Here is a 16707-nt window from a genome sequence, read left to right as displayed (position 1 = left end):
AACTGCCCTTCTTTTTCAAAAAGGAGGCGCCATTTAGCCGGTCTTATCAGGTCAACCCTCAAAGACATTTGGGATGCAACGATTATTTTTACCGGATGAGTGGGTCACTTTCACCCCTCTATAAATATGTTCCTTTGTCGCTTCTGGAATCATTTTAAGATCCTTGAGATATTTTCTAGAGAGAGAGACTCAACTCCATTTTTACTGAGTTTTAGAGAGAGAAAATTTCTTCGTCTGAATTCTTGATAAGTGCCATCAGTTTGTCCAAGGTCTTATCTAGCTCGTCCATACTGCTCGTCCAAGCACTTTCAACAGGTAACCCTTTTCTCTGTTTTCTTCTCTTTTGCATTCACATTTTTTAAGAAAAATGGACTCGTCCTCTTCTTCGAATATTCCCGGCCGCTCAAGGGTTGGTCTTGACCCTAGAACGGAGAGCCTTTCTTCTTCGGCACATTCTAGAGTTGGGCCTATCTCGGCCGGCCATGCATTCTTTTATTTTGGACATGGACGGCAAAGTTAGATGACCCAGTCTTTACCTGTGCAGGGTAATCTGGCGCGCGTCAAGCAAACAACTCGCATTAGACGAGGGATAAACCTTCCGGCCTCTAGCTCAGAAATGGAGTGTCAACTGGACGAGTCCCTGCTGACGGAGAGCGTGATGTTCAAAGCGCCCGACCAGCAAATCAAAACACTTCCCCTGAAAGCGTCAAGGTGGAAAGCATTCCTTGAGGGTCTCCAGAACCCAGTCCGTCCGGTCATAATATGACCACGGACGAGACCAACGATGTGGAGGCCTCCTCGAATCCGGCTAGCGACTCAGAAGAGCCGTCCTTATCTTACCCTAGATTTATTCTAGCTGACAATAGTTGGCTAGGACGAGTAGTCCCCGACCTCAAGCATTTTTGCTCGACAATGCCTATGCCGGGGTATCGCTTCGTTCTTCCTGGCCTGGAGGACACTATCCTTAGTGCTCCTTCTGGCCAACTTGCTGTTTATCGGCTAGCTTTAGATGCCGGGTTGCGATTTCCATTGCATCCTTTCATCAGCCGCCTTCTTCATTACTATAACATAGGCCACAACCAACTTTCCCCAAATTCTTGGCAGAATATTCTAACCTTTCTAGCCGTCTGCGAGCTAAAAGGTGTAGATCCTTCCCTGGCCGCCTTCTCCCAAATACACTGCATTTCTAAGGTTCCCCGGACTATGGACGGAGCCTGGTTCAGTGTGTGCAATCGTCAGGGCTTCCTGACGTCTTGGGACAAAACGTCCAAGATGCACGCCTGGAAGGCCGAATTTTTGTTCGTCCAGGCGCCTAATGAAGTCGTTGCTAGATGGCTCCGGTACTTCAGCCGAGCTACTACCAATACTGGACGAACAACATCCTATTTAGAGCTGGAGAGTACCTCAGCTGAAGAAATGGAGTACTTCAGAATATCAGAGTATTCCATCAATAACACTTCCTTTAAGGGTCCGTCCAATTGGATCCCCTTCAAAGAGATGTTTTACAGTGATAACTTCCTGGTTGCCGCCGGCTTGCGGCGGGCCGAGTATAGAGGTATAACTTGTAATTTTTTCCAAGTAAAGTTACTCATCCAACGACAACCATTAATATAATTATGCTCTTTCTTCTTATACAGATTCGGCTAGAGCAAAGCTCAAGAAATCTTGGACAGGAGATATGAGTTCGTCCAAATTCGCAGACTCCCTCTGGAAGGAGTATAGCAAAACCGGCTCTAAGAAGAGGACGGATACCCTGGTATACATAATAATAATTTGTTTGGACGAATCTTTTCTATAAGGAGCAAATCGTCCCGGGGTATCTTGGCCGCCTTCCTTTAACCCACAAGGTTCGTCTAAGAGCGAACATTCTGCCCTTTTGGACGGGTGTTGTTGCTAAGACGGACCCTGCTCCAAAGGGGAAGTCGGCCAAAACCTATATTCTTCTAGAAGGGAAGTCGTCCAACTTTTATTGGCCGACTTCCTTATGCAGAGAATGCTCTTCATCTTGCTTTCAGCTTTGTAGGACGGGCACCTCTTTTAACAGAGCTCTGTCCACGAGCTAAAATATTATTGGCCGTTTACCTTCTTTTTCCGGCCACTAACATTTTTCTTCTCTTTTTAGAAAAATGCCCCAACGTCCAGGGCGTTGGCGGAGAAAGCGGCTTCAAAGAAGAGGCCGGCCACGACCGGGGAAGCCCCCCCTAAAAAATCCAAAGGCTTCACGGCCAAAAAGAAGAAGTCATCTCGGCCGGCCTTGCCAAAGGTCGAGATTCCTCCCAAAGCAGAGGAAGTCCTTCCGTCCTCCGAGGAGAGGGCCCTGGTTTCCTATGCCGGCCCTGTTGATTCAACTCTCCCCCTCGCTTCAAGTCAACCGGACGCGGTTGTCACTTTGGACGGGACCGAGGAGGCGAAGAAGTCTTCTACTCAGCCGGATGCGGCTTTAGATAGGACGACCTTCTCTGGGCCAGTGGCCAAGTTGGTGTCCCAAATGCCGGCGGCTTATAGATCAGCTTCCCGATTTTTTGGTGAGTCTAATTATTCTAACAGAGTTAGGACTTTGCGCGTCAGCGGGCGACCGATGAGTTCGTCCAACAAACAAGCCGTAGTCATACCCGTCCGGAATATTGACGAGTTTCCTCTATCAGATAAAGGAAAAGGGGTAGCTGAAGCAGCTCCTGATGGGTCTCCCACACTTTCGGACGATGAATCATCGGCCGCCTTCGCGAGGATGACTTCGGCCGATCGTGAGAAGCTTAAGCAGGAGCTTGTCAAATGTTTCCCTGAGCCTTACATCAAAGGTTTGAGGGGAGTTTCATCAGGGCATGTAGGCTACATGTCTCAACTTGCTGTTGAGGTATATTCTTATTCTTTTGCCGCCTGATTTCTGTACTTGCATATATTTCCTCACTTTTGCATTCATCCTAACATATCTTCGTTTTTCCTATTTCAGCTCTTTGCTCGCAGCATGATTACTGAAGACTGGGCTAGACTGCTTATGAAGGAAAACAAGTAGCTCGTCCGGGAAGTTACCTTAGCAGTAGACCTGGCTCAGTTTTCTATGGTCGAGCAGGAAGTGCTGCACCGTCAGTCCAAGGAGGTCTGGGAAAAATGATCGGCCGAAATGGAGGCCTTGAATCAAACTTACCTACTCCGGCTGACGGTGCTTCTAGACGAGAGGGCTACTCTAGAGCACTCTCTTAAGGACGAGAGAAACTCAACTCTGCTGGTGGCGGCGGAGCTTCGAAGAGAAAACCGCTATCTTCGAGGCAAAAACCACGCATTGGCAGAAGAGGCTAAGTTATCTTTTGAGGCGGCCAAGGGGGCCCTGAGCGAGGTGATCGACACTTCCAGATCCTGGGCTGTGAAGGCCTTTGAGATGCTGGCCGAGGAGGATGATATCCCAGGATTCGTCCGTCGGCAAGACTTCCAAGAAAGTCTTTACAAGGCCACTGTGGCCGGGGAGGAACTTCCAACCTTTCAGGAGTCTTCGGACGACGAAGAAGGAGAAGAAGAGGCCGACCCTGAAGCTCAAGACGAAGATAACACTGATCCTCCAGAGGCTTAGTCTTCCCGTCCCTTAGTCTTGGCCGTAGGCCTTTTGTACTTTATCTTTGTAGGCGTTTTGTACTTAGCCTTGTAGGACTTTTTATTTATTGTAATTTTAGACTAAGTTGTAATTTCCTCTTTTAATTATCTATAAAAGAGATTCTTTTTTACATCTTTGTCTCAGAATCTCATACTCATGACGTCTATCATTTAAACTAATTATTCTGAACAATAATGCTTAGCGTTCATTGGTCGAAGACTTATTTATCAGATATGCCAAGTTAAAAAACTGTTCGACCTGAAACTTGGGTATCGTTCATTAGAACTTGTCATGCCAACTTTTTTGTACAAGGACTTGGTTATCTGCAATTGTATGTTTTGCCTATATATGCCCCCCTTCTTGGATGAAGAGGTCTCAGTAACCTTTCTTTGGTTCAAGAAGGAGAGTGACCATAATACACTGATGCAAGATAACTTAACACTTTATGAAGCTTAGGGTAACTCGTCCATCCTTGTTTAAAATTTGAAATAACTTGATCCTTTACTAAGGTTGTTATCTCAGGGTATGGCCTTTGAATGGAAAGTATGACACTTTTACTAAAGCGTCCTAATTCCAACCGCCTTCGCTTAGGAGATGTTAACTCTTTAAGTTAACTAATTGTAGGCATATGTCATGTGCTATCCTGTATAGGTTGTAACATGTTGGCCGGTCTCCTAATAGAAGATAATTTTATTTGCCGTTCTGCTCTATATGTCGGTTTGGCCGACGGTATGTACCTTTGGACAACTAAATAAGGCAAACATATCAAACAAAGAGACAGTCATAGGAGAGAATTAGATTTGTTTTATATGAATTTTGCTTGGCTTGGAGCCAAGATACATTTATACATCTCTACTTTTTCATTAATGTGTACTAGCAAAAGATTACACTTCTTTCAGCTATCTTAAACAAAGTATTTCTTCAAAGTATTAGAGTTCCACGTCCTTGGAACAGAACGACCGTCCATTTGCTCTAGACAGAAGGTACCATTCTGAACTTCTTGGACAATCTTGTAAGGTCCTTCCCAATTGGGGGTGAGCTTACCCATTTCCTTGGCTCGGCCGACTACTTCCATTTTTCTTAGGAAGAGGTCTCCCTTCTTCAGTGGCCGCCTTGCCACTCTCTTGTTAAATTCTCGAGCCATTCTTAATTTATAGAGTTGCGTCCTTAACAGAGCATTGTCCCTTACTTCAGGCACCTGATCTAAGGCCGTCCGGAGAGCAGCCCAATTGGTATCCTCTGAATATGGCATGACTCGCAGAGTTGGTTCTTCAATTTCAATGGGGAGGACGGCCTCTGAGCCATAGACGAGCATAAACTGAGTTTCTCCAGTTGAGTTCTTGACCGTTGTTCTGATCGACCAAAGAACCAACTCTAACTCTTTTACCCACAACCCTTTTGCATTGTCTAGCTTCTTTTTAATTCCTGCTGATAAGATCTTATTGAAGGCTTCAACTTGTCCATTTGCTTGAGGATGAGCAACTGCAGCAAAGTGAGCTTTAATACCCTGATCGGCCAGCCATTCACGGAGCTTGGGTGTCTCAAACTGTGGTCCATTGTCGAAAACGATAGACTGAGGCATCCCAAACCTTGTGATGAGGTTCTTACAGACGAATCCTTTCACATCATTGCTATTGATTCCTCTCATTGCTTCAGCCTCCACCCATTTTGTGAAGTAGTCTACTGATACTATCACAAATTTTTTCTGGCCGGCTGCTACATGAAAGGGCCCAAGAATATCCATTCCCCATTTGGCAAAGGGGAGGGGAAAGAGAACTCGAGTCAGATAGTTGGACGGCTTTTGATAAATGTTGCCATGCCTTTGGCAACTATTACACTTCTTTGCATACAACAAAGCGTCCTCCTTTAATGTAGGCCAATAGTAACCAGTCCTTAAGACCTTTTCTCCTAATGCCCTTCCCCTATTGTGGGAAGCACAAGCTCCTTCATGCAGCTCTTTTAGGACTTCTAGGCCGTCTTCCCGAGAAATACACTTGAGGAGTGGCCGGTTAAAAGCCATTTTGTAGAAAGTTCCATCCCACAGCTCAAACCACTTGTCCCTGGCCTTTACATACTTAGCTTCCAAAGGATCAATGGGCAGTTGTCCTGTTTTCTTGTATTCTATGATGGGACTCATCCACACGTTTTCTCGGCTGAGGAACAGAACCTCCTTCTGATCAATGCTTTTGGCCGGCTTTATCTCCCAAAACACAGTCCTCGGCTCATCCCCTTCGGCTACACTTGCTAATTTTGAGAGAGCGTCAGCTTGATGATTCTCCAACCTTGGGACTTGGTCGAGAACAAACCGTTTCAATATTTTTATCTCTTCCTTAATCAAATTCATGTATTTACTCATGGATGCTTCTTTGCATTCAAAATCTCCATTGACTTGACTGACTACCAGTAGAGAGTCCGTCTTTGCTTCAATTTCCAAGGCTCCGGCCGCCTTGCACATTTTGATGTTGGCTAGCAGAGCTTCATACTTTGCTTCATTGTTCGAAGCCTGGAACTGGAATTTCATGGCGTATTCAAACTTGTCTCCCTCAGGTGATTGAAAGATGATCCCATCTCCACAACCATTGGCAGTGGACGACCCATCCACCATAAGGGTCCAATGCCGCTTTCCTTTTGCTGGGTCTTGGACGTATTCTATTGCAGGCCGAGTAAGCTCTACAATAAAATCTGCTAAGGCCTGCCCTTTAATCGCTTTTCTGAGCTCAAACGATAAGCCAAACATATTGAGCTCCACAAACCACTTTAGCATTCGTCCAGAGACATCCATCTTATGCAAAACTTGCTTCAAAGGCTGATCAGTATAGACGAGGATACTATGAGTAAGGAAATACGATCTTAGCTTCCGGCTGGCCATAAGCAGTGCCAGGCCGAACTTCTCTACCATTGAGTACCTGCCCTCAACATCTTTTAGCACATGGCTAACAAAGTAGACGGGTATTTGTACTGATTCCCTTTCAGCTAAGAGAACAACACTAACCGTGAATGGAGATACGACCAAGCATACATATAATTTTTCTCCTTCGGCCGGGCTGATTAGCCTGGGCAATTGCCGTAGGTGTTCTTTTACTTGCTGAAGAGCCTTTTCTGCTTCCTCCATCCACTCAAACTTCGCATTCTTCTTTATTGTTGCGAAGAAATGATGACACTTATCACCAGACTTAGATAGAAATCGTCCAAGGGCGGCCAGACACCCCGTCAAACGCTGGACTTCTTTAATCTTGGACGGAGAAGTCATATTCAAAATTGATTGTATCTTGTCAGGATTGGCCTCAATTTCTCGTTGATCCACCAAGAATCCTAAGAACTTCCCGACAACTACTCCAAACACACATTTTTGCGGATTGAGCTTTAACTTGTATTTTCTGAGAGTTATGAATGTTTCTCGCAAATCTTCCAGATGATCCATCTCCCTTCGGCATTTAACGATCATATCGTCAATGTGCTGCCTCCATATTCCTTCCTAACTGCGCCTTAAAGACTGTGTTTATAAGCCTCTGAAAGGTGGCTGGTGCATTTCAGAGGCCGAAAGGCATCCTCAGCCAGCCATAAAGACCTTTCTCAGTGATGAACGAGGTTTTGTCCTGGTCCTTAGGCCACATAGGAATCTGGTGAAAACCTGAATAGGCATCCATAAAGCTAAGTAGCGCATGCCCCGCTGTGGAGTCAACAAACCGATCGATTTTAGGCAGAGGGAAACTGTCCTTTGGACACGCCTTGTTCAAATCGGTATAATTAACGCACATCCGCCAAGTGCCGTTCGGCTTGGGGACCATGACTACATTGGCAATCCAATCCGGATAATAGGTTTGCCGGATGAATTTTGACTTTAATAGCTTTTGGACCTCCTGATCAACAGCTTGGTTCCTGGCTGGACCCAAGTGCCTCTTTTTCTGCCGGAGTGGCTTCTGCCCCGGTTCTATGTTCAACTTGTGTAAGCAACTTCGGGATCATTCCCCGGCATTTCCTTAACTGTATACGCGAAAACATCCTCAAACTCCTTCAGTAGCGCGATCAATTCGTCTTTCGTCTGAGAACCCAGAACTGATCCGATTTTCAGCGTCCTTTCTGGACGTTCTTCGTTTAGAAAAATCTCTACTGGTCTTTCCACCGGTTCTGGACGTTCTAGTCCCATGTGCATAATGGCCATCACTTCTTACAAGGAAGCTTTCTCATCCTTGATGGCCAGGCATTTCCTCTTCTTGCTCGGCAAGAGTATGGACGGCCTGTCCTCTTGAGGAACCTTCACCTGAGCTTTCCCTACTTCATTCTTCAACTCACTTATCTGGCCTTTCATTATCTTGGCCGGCTCTTCCTCTATGGCTTTTGGCCGCTCCGACTTTTCTCCTTTCCATGATGACGGTTTTAGAGTGGTGAGGTAGCATTCCCTTGCTGCTTGCTGGTCTCCATATAGAGATCCAATCTTCCCTCCATCGCACTCAAACTTGATTAACATTATATGGGTAACAATCACCGCTTTGATGTGGTTTAAGGTGGGTCGTTCAAGAATGACATTATAAGCTGTCAAATCTCGTACCACCAAAAATTTGACAAAAAGCATCCTGGAAGCGTCTTTGTCTTCTATCCTGACGGGTAAAGTGACAGTTCCCATCGGATGAATGATTCCTCCGCCGAACCCAATGATGGGGTGATTAACTGGAACTAGATTATTTTCGTCAAACTTCAATTTAGATAGACAATCTGCGCTGATGATATCGGTAGAAATTCCTGTATCAATCAAGATCCGTCTTACCCTGAGATTTGCTATTTTCATCTCTACCACCAGCGGGTCATCATGAGGTGTTCTTATCTTTCCACGATCCTGCTCGTTGACCATAATTTTGGGGAGAGGATCAGACTCTCCCTGGTTGGTAAGCATCACCTGGCTGAGTTCCCGCAAATAATTCTTGTGGCCGCGATTTGTAGGACCTTCTGCTGCAAATCCTCCATAAATCACTAGCACTACATCTTCGTCAGTGCTTTTATCATATTTTCTTCTCCCTTGACGATTGTCCTTTTTCTGGAATTTTCTACCTGCCTGAGGTAAATAGGAGTTCATTTTACCCTGGCAAGCTAAGTCCTCCAAGCTCTTTTCAGATGCTTACATTCGTTCGTCTCATGACCACAATCTTTGTGGAAATGACAGTACTTGCTTTTATCTCTATTTCTGTAAGGCATCTTCATTTCTACCGGTGCCTTTAGCTCATATTGATCTTTGATCTTCATGAGGATGGAGTACTGCTCTTTGCTGAACTCTATAGGCTCAGCTGATGATGCCAGTTCAGATCTCTTGCTTCTTCTAGATGAACTGGTCATTGAAGTCACCGCCCAAGTTTCAGCTTTCATGGGGATGCTCTTTTTCGGCTGAATGGTTTCTTCAGTTTTCTTTGTCTCTGACTGCTTTGCTTCCGCACAAACTTCCGTAGCATGAATAAATGCCTCGGCCTCCTGAAGGGCCTTAGTCAAGGTGGATATCTTCTTCTTCACCAAATCGAACTTAAAACTTCCAGGTCTTAGACCCCGAATCCACTCCCGCATTCAGATCCTAGATCTGCAATGCTTCCAGGTTAAATCTCTTTACATAACTTCTTAGAGCTTCCTTAGGTCCTTGGACGACCTTTCCTAGATGCATGCTGGTCTTCTGCTCTTGTCGATTTGCGACAAAATGGCTGGTAAACAAGATACTAAGCTTAGTAAAATTATTCACTGAGTTAGGTGGAAGATTGTTAAACCAATTTTTAGCTACCCCTTTCAGCGTGGCTGGAATGTTCTTGCACCATGTAGCATCATCAACTCCCTGAACATACATCTGATATTTGTATGCTGACAAGTGATCATCCGGATCTGTAGTGCCGTCGAAAGGCTCTATCGTCGGAAGCTTAACCTTTGGGAATGAGGGGTGACTCCATGATTCTGGCTGGGAAAGGAGTCGGCCAGTTAATCTTGAGTGTCCCAACATGTCCCTCAATGGGTATGTTCTCCCGACGATATTCCTTCAGCACTAGCTTTGAGGAGGTGTTAGATAAGGCCTGACGCCTATCGTCCATATATATGTTGTATAACCGTTTTTTCTTGCCTTGGCTGAACAGCCGAAGGTCTTTGACTTCTTCCTTCTATTTTGGATGGAATCCTTAATGGGGGATCCTTCATATAGGGAGTAGACCCTGAGGCCGAGCGCTGGAGAGCAGCTGCCCTCTTGGCTTCCATGTACTCCCGAGCATCCGTCTCCATCTTGTGACCACTTGGAGGAATGTTATCTCCTGGACGGACTACTAACTTCCAGTCCATCTTCCTTCTTGGTTCACTGACGGCTGGCTGCTTTTCCTTAGACAGTGGCTTTGTCTTCTCCTGCCGAGGAGGCCAGCTTATCCCTGAACGACCTTCTTGAGACTGCCCCCTAAGCGGCAACGCAACATCCTGCCCTGGATTAAGCTGAAAAAACAGCATATTGCTTTTAATTTGCTCCTCCATGACAGCGGCCATCCTAGCCTGGAAGTCATTCAAAACATTTCCCAGATGACCAGCTGTCACTAGACCGTCAAGATTCTCCTGGATGATAGGGCCCCTACTCCCCCCAGAGAGACGAACGGCAGCCGAAGGCCTGTGTCGTCCTCGGGGTGGCCTCTTGTCACCCATTGTATCTTCCAATTGAATCTCAAAGCTTATGTTCCTAGCATTGGATGAGTGACAATCAGTCATTGTTGCGTCTCCCCACAGACGGCGCCAAATGTTAAATAGTGCAGAACTAGTAAACCAAATAAGTTTCAATCAGGTCTAATAAGTTTAATAAGTTGCAATCAGGGCAATAAGTTTCAATCAGGTCTAATAAGGTCAAATAAGTTTCAATCAGGTGCAATAAGTTTCAATTAGGTCTAATAAGGTCCAATAAGTTCTATTCAGGTGCAATATGTTTCAATTAGGTCTAATCAGGTCCAATAAGGTTCAAATAGTCAATGTTTAATAAACATTTGTATTATTGTCCACTAGTTTATTATTCATATCATCATTAGCTGATTATGTTATTATTAGAATTTTAATTAAACTACCACAATGATTATATAGTATTATACTTGTACTATTGTCTATTATTTTATTAAATATTTGTATTATTATTTATTATTTTATTATTAATATTACCATTAGCTAATTATGATATTTGTTATGTAGTGCAAAACCAGTAAACCAATACTACAATCCCCAACAGTAGGTTCTCCACTTGGAGACTTGTGCAACAACGCCTGAACTCGAATCCTGGACCTGAGCTCTATCTTGAAACCTGCAAAAAGGGACCCACCTGGAGGTTTGGGTGGTATTTCTCCCTTCGAAGCTTAAGTCAGGTATTAGGAGTATGAAGGAACTTTTAAAGAGAGAAAGTAGAGAGAGAGAGATAATTTATGGCAGAATAACAGTACTATGCTCTGAAAAAACGTATCTTTCCCCTGATTTCAAGGACTATTTATACTATTTGAAATGACTGTTGTACCTTGATGTCACCCTAATTTGGGAGCATCTGATTGGCTAAGCAATAATGCTGTGACACGTGGCAGGTGTTGATTGGATAGTACACCTCATCCTTTTTACAAAAATATGCTTTTACCTTGACTGGGCCTAAGTACAATGTTGGGCCACAAGAAGGGTTTTGGTACACTTTTCTTCAAAAAGGTGTACTTCAGTCCATGCAAATTTATGACCCATGTACTTTACCAGCATAGGCGAACACCACTTGCAAGGTTGTGATAGAGCCACGTGTCACCATTATAGCCGTTGATTTTTAGGCTACAACAATATTATTAGAATTTTTTATTAAAGTACCACAATGTATATTTTTGTACTTGTATTATTGTCTATTATTTGATTATTCATATTACTATTAGCTGATTATATTATTATTAAAAAATATTATAATCATGGTCAAATGAGATTAACAATAATAATCATTATAATGTGTAATTGAGTAGTTAATACAAGTAAAAAGTGAGATGAAAATAGAGTGAGAGATAAGGAGTTAATGCATTCTACTACCTTCAAGTAAATGAAAGTGGAGTGAGAATTAATGAGTTCTACTATATTAGTCATAAATTTTTCATATGTGCCAATTTCTCACTTGTTAGCAATAAATGTTAATCAACTTTTGATTTTCTACTATATTAGTGGTGAAAGTTATGTATAGGCAAATATATAAATAGTAAATTTTTTTTGTTAAATTATTTATCATAAGAGATAATTAATAATAATAATTTTAAAGGACGAATTTTAATAATTATTACTTCATAATAAATTTTGAGGGGGTGATATTTACGTTAGGGGTAATATTTATGTTATTACTCGTCAATTTTTTTGTCTAATAAGGTCAGATAAGTTTCAATCAGGTCCAATAAGGTCTAGTAAGTTTCAATCAGGTCCAATAAGGTCTAATAAGTTCCAATCAGGGCCAATAAGGTCTAATAAGTTTCAATCAGGTCGATAAGTTTCAATCAGGTCCAATAATTTCCAATTAGGTTCAATCAAGTCCAATTAGGTTTAATAAGTTCTGATCAGTTCAAATTCAGGTTTAATAAGTTCAGTTCAGATTAGTTCAGGGCCAATAAGTTGAAGAGAACGCACCCTTAGTGTTCTCTCTCAACCTCTGTCTTTCTCCCTCATGTTGCTAGAAAACCTTGTAGCTAAGGACTCATGAAAGTTTAGCAATTGTTTCTAACTACCCCTAATGCTTACTTGTGATAAATTAAACAATCATTTAAGACAAAAGCAATAATACAACTTCTTAAGCAAACAAATGTTAAACTTATAGGTCGAAGTGCTACTAGTCAACAAATATTAAGTGATTATCATTGATCAATATTTATAGTTATACATCCTAGGATAGTCCTATTATCATTAGAAAACCTATCCATAGTATAATTCTTGGAACAAAATATATCCTAACTATACTATTATTCTATCACATCCCCACAATCGGAGGGGGAGGAGGGCGAACGCTGATACTGGACTTAAACTCCAAGAATAAATGTCGCGAAAGACCTTAAGTGAAAATGTCGGCAAACTTATATCGAGTAGGAACATGTAACACGCGTTCCTGACCCAACGCTACCTTTTCCCAAACAAAATGAATATCCATCTCATCATGTTTGGTGCATTCGTGTTGTACTAGGTTGTAATATAAATAAATAGTACTGACATTATCACAATAAACAATAGTAGCTTGTCGGAGAGGACAATGCAACTCCAAAAGAAGATTACGTAACAAACAAGATTCCACGACAACATTTGCAACGCCTCGATATTCTGCCTCAGCACTTGATCTAGAATGAGTAGGTTGACGCTTAGACTGCCTAGAAATCAGGATATCACCGAGAAATCAACAATAAGCAGAAGTAGCACGATGAGTGTCAGGACACATGCCCCAATCAACATCAGTATAAGTGACCAAACACAACTGAGTAGTAGGATATAAATGTAATCCATGACCAATGTTCCCTTAATATAACGGAGGTGCGCTTTAATGAATTATAATGTGTTTCCCGAGGATCATGCATAAAAAGGCATTCTTGCTGAACAACATAAGCAATATCAAGACGAGTAAAAGTGTGGCACTGTAGAGCACCTGCTAAACTGTGATAATGAGTCGGATCCACCACAGGAGGACCCGAATCTGCACTAAGCTTTGAGTTAGTGTCAACAGAAGTCGCTGCAGGCTTACATGTCCCCATACCTGCACGGTCCAATATTTCCAGTGCATACTTTTTCTGAGAATTAAAGAAGCATGTAGGAAGGTGTTCAAGTAACTGAAATACCCAAAAAATAACTGAGTGACCCCAAATCGAACATAGGATATTCAGATTTCAAGTGAGCAATGATACAGTCCTGCAAAACATCAGAAGATGTGCATAAAATAATATCATCAATATAGAGAAGAAGATAAGCCATATCGTTACCATGACGAAAAGTGAATAAAGAGTTTTCACTCTGAGCAACAACAAATCTCATCTGAAGAAGAAAATGCGCAAAACATAGATACCTAGCTCGGGGAGCTTGTTTGAGGCCATAGAGAGCCTTGCAAAGGTGACAAACATAATGAGGAAATATCTTTTTATCTTATCAACAAATATAGGGGGGTTGATGCATATACATTGTTTCCTGCAAGTCACCATGTACAAATGCATTTTTGACATCAAGCTGATGAATAGACCAGTTGCGCGCCATAACTAACCCCCAGGGCCGTCTCATGAAATATGGAGGCCATGTGCTATCCATTAAAATGGGGCCCTTAAAAAATAATTATATAGAAGAAATTATAATTTATTATTATTATTATATGTCATAAATCGTTCCTTACAGTTTGATAAATACACCAAAATAAAAAAAAAATCTAGTAGGATCTTTTATTTAAACAAAGCCATCCTTCTAGCATTCTTTGAAGCAAAATTGTCCACCAAATCTTCATAATCAACTTTTTCCAGAATATCATTCTCAATCGCTATCAAGGCTAGTCCATTAAGTCTTTCTTGTGACATTGTAGAACGCATATAAGACTTCAACAATTTTTACTTTGAAAAACTTCTTTCTGCAGATGCGATGGTAACAGGAATAGTCAGCATGATTCTATATGCAATAACTAAATTAGGAAAAAAAATCAAGATGTTTCAAAAACTTTAACATATCTAAAGGGCCCAAGTCTTCATTAGGCAAGCATTCTTTAACCATTTGCAACTCCAAATACATTTCGTAATTATCAATATCAGATTGTCCATCTTTTTTCATTGCTTTTTCCAAACCTCTACAATAAGACATTAGACTCTCATCATTAAAAGAATACAACTTTTTAGAACTAAACAAGAAACCAAACATATTTTCATATTCTTGATATTGTTCAAATCTGTTATTAAGAGAAATGATAGCTTGATCAACAATATATAAGAAATAATCAACTCTGAATGATTCTTCTGGAGATTGGAAAGCAACAGATGAAATATTAGTTGAATTCTCATAAAAAAAAAACATTTTCTTCTATTGACATGCTTTTCACGAAAAGTAGGATCAATTTCCATTTCAATTGCAATCTTTTTTGCCATTTCCAAAGCATCATGAAAACCGTTTTCTCTATATTGCTTAAAAAATGATACCAACCCTTTTATTTTTCCAATAGCAACATCTATAAGCATATCCTTTGATTGCAAATGCTTACTAACCAAATTAACAGCATATAATATGTCAAATCAGATAATAATTGCCATCAAAAATTCAAAATTACTCAACTCATTTGTCGCTAGAGATTTAGCTTCACTTCTTATTTTAGAATCATTATCATTTTCTGCTACTTGAAGTAAAGCTTCTCGTATTTCCATCATTTGAAACCTTATAGCTCTAACACTATCGATGCGACTCTCCCAACGGGTGGATGACAAGGACTTAAGAGTCAATCCTTTTACATTGTCTTCCAAATTTTGCCATCTTTTTGGAGAACATGCAAATATTGTGTAGATACGTTGTATGATACCAAAAAAATCTATGACTTTAACACTTTATTAGCCATATCACAGAATGCTAAGTTAAGACTATGACAACCACAAGGAGTATTGAGGGCTCTGGGATTTATATCTAAAAGCTTTTTTGTACTCCTTGATGTTTTCCCTTCATATTAGATCCATTGTCATAGCCTTATCCCCGGACATTATATATATCAAGATTAAGATCTTTCAACTCATTTTGTAAAACATCAAAAAGTCCTTGATCGCTTGTATCATTCACATTCAAAAATCCTAAAAAAGACTCTCCAATTATAGTGGAACTCAAATCAAAGTCGACATATCTTAATATTAAGGACATTTGTTCTTGGTGACTAATATCAAGAGTGCAATCCAGGATTACGGAAAAAATACCTTTCTTGTTTTATTTTCTTAATAATTTCACATTTAATTGCAGAACCAAGCAAATGTATTATCTCATTTTGAATGTTATGACCAAGAAAGTGAATATGTATTTCATCATTGCTAATGCGCCTAACATGTTCATGAACAACTAGGTCAAATTCTGCCAACATTTCAATCAAGCCTAAGAAATTACCATTACTCTTTTGGTATATTTTCTCATTTGAACCACGAAAAGCTAAGTTATGTTTTGCAAGAAATTTTACAATTGAAATTATTCTTACTAACACTTTTTTCCAATGCTCTTTCTCTTTTTTAATTCGTGTTTGAGTCACTTTGTCAATAGTCTCATTTTTTTCAAGTCTTACACGCAAATCATACCAAGTTGCCATATTCTTAAAATGTTCCATACTTGTCTCATGCTCTTTTAGCCTTGTACTAATATGAGACCAATCACCAAAACCTTCATGAATTAATTGACCTCTTCCATGACTTTTTTTAAAAAATTTTACAGCAAAAACAAAAAACTTTATCAAGCTCATTCGAATAAACAAGTCATTCTCTATCACATCTTTCTCTATTTGACAATATTCTAGTATATAAAGTTGTAGAAAATCGCTTAGAAAACTTATCTTCAGGACCTTTTACAATAGACAAGTCTCTTTTGGGTCCCTTTTCTACTAGTACTTTGATCATTTTAGAATTAAGAGTATCCTAATTGCGTGGATCGAATACATCAAGACCAAATTGATTGTCATTACTTTCATTTGCGACATTATCTTTTTCAATGGGATCATATCTTCATTCACACAATTATCATTTGTATAATCATCATTTTTCATTATAACCAATATCATTCTCACTTGGCACATTATTAGCATCAAAAGAAACATTATCTCTATCTAAAGGCACATTATCATTAGGAATAACACAATTATCATCCAAGACTACTTCATCATTCACAACCACATTATTATTACTATGCGTACCTACATTTGATTCTTTCACAACAAACTTATCAAGAGCTCCTCTTGGTGATTGAATTAGATCTTCAATTCTCTTTTTCTTTTTACGTTTTTCATAGCCACAATCATACTTCCTAATTTTGGGAGGCATGGTTGAATTATTTGAATAAAAAGTTATGCAATGTATAATAGAATGAACCTGAATCTAATGATATAAAACAACAAGAAAGAAAGAAACAACCTGTACTCCAATATTTTTAATTTCCTTTATGCAATA

The 16707-nt window shown here is 40.7% G+C and overlaps 2 protein-coding genes and 1 pseudogene across 2 annotated transcripts; 1 reads left to right on the top strand and 2 right to left on the bottom strand.

Annotated features, from left to right (window-relative positions):
- The first annotated feature begins 912 nt into the window (after nucleotides 1-912).
- On the top strand, nucleotides 913-3606 carry LOC125495604 (uncharacterized). The gene is made up of 4 exons (XM_048640371.1): nucleotides 913-1555; nucleotides 1638-1756; nucleotides 2123-2854; nucleotides 2951-3606. The coding sequence occupies exons 1-4, from the start codon at nucleotides 913-915 to the stop codon at nucleotides 3011-3013; spliced, it is 1557 nt and encodes a 518-aa protein (XP_048496328.1). The 3' UTR covers nucleotides 3014-3606.
- An 884-nt stretch (nucleotides 3607-4490) lies between these two features.
- On the bottom strand, nucleotides 4491-7031 carry LOC104906710 (uncharacterized). Its single transcript, XM_048640370.1, has one exon. It carries the CDS (start codon nucleotides 7029-7031, stop codon nucleotides 4491-4493), a length of 2541 nt encoding a protein of 846 aa, XP_048496327.1.
- A 7061-nt stretch (nucleotides 7032-14092) lies between these two features.
- On the bottom strand, nucleotides 14093-16581 carry LOC130590796 (uncharacterized; annotated as a pseudogene).
- Nucleotides 16582-16707: the final 126 nt, after the last annotated feature.

Source organism: Beta vulgaris, chromosome 3 (assembly GCF_026745355.1).
Source record: "Beta vulgaris subsp. vulgaris cultivar EL10 chromosome 3, EL10.2, whole genome shotgun sequence".
NCBI classification, from domain to species: domain Eukaryota; kingdom Viridiplantae; phylum Streptophyta; class Magnoliopsida; order Caryophyllales; family Amaranthaceae; genus Beta; species Beta vulgaris.
This window is presented reverse-complemented; position numbering and strand designations above follow the sequence as displayed.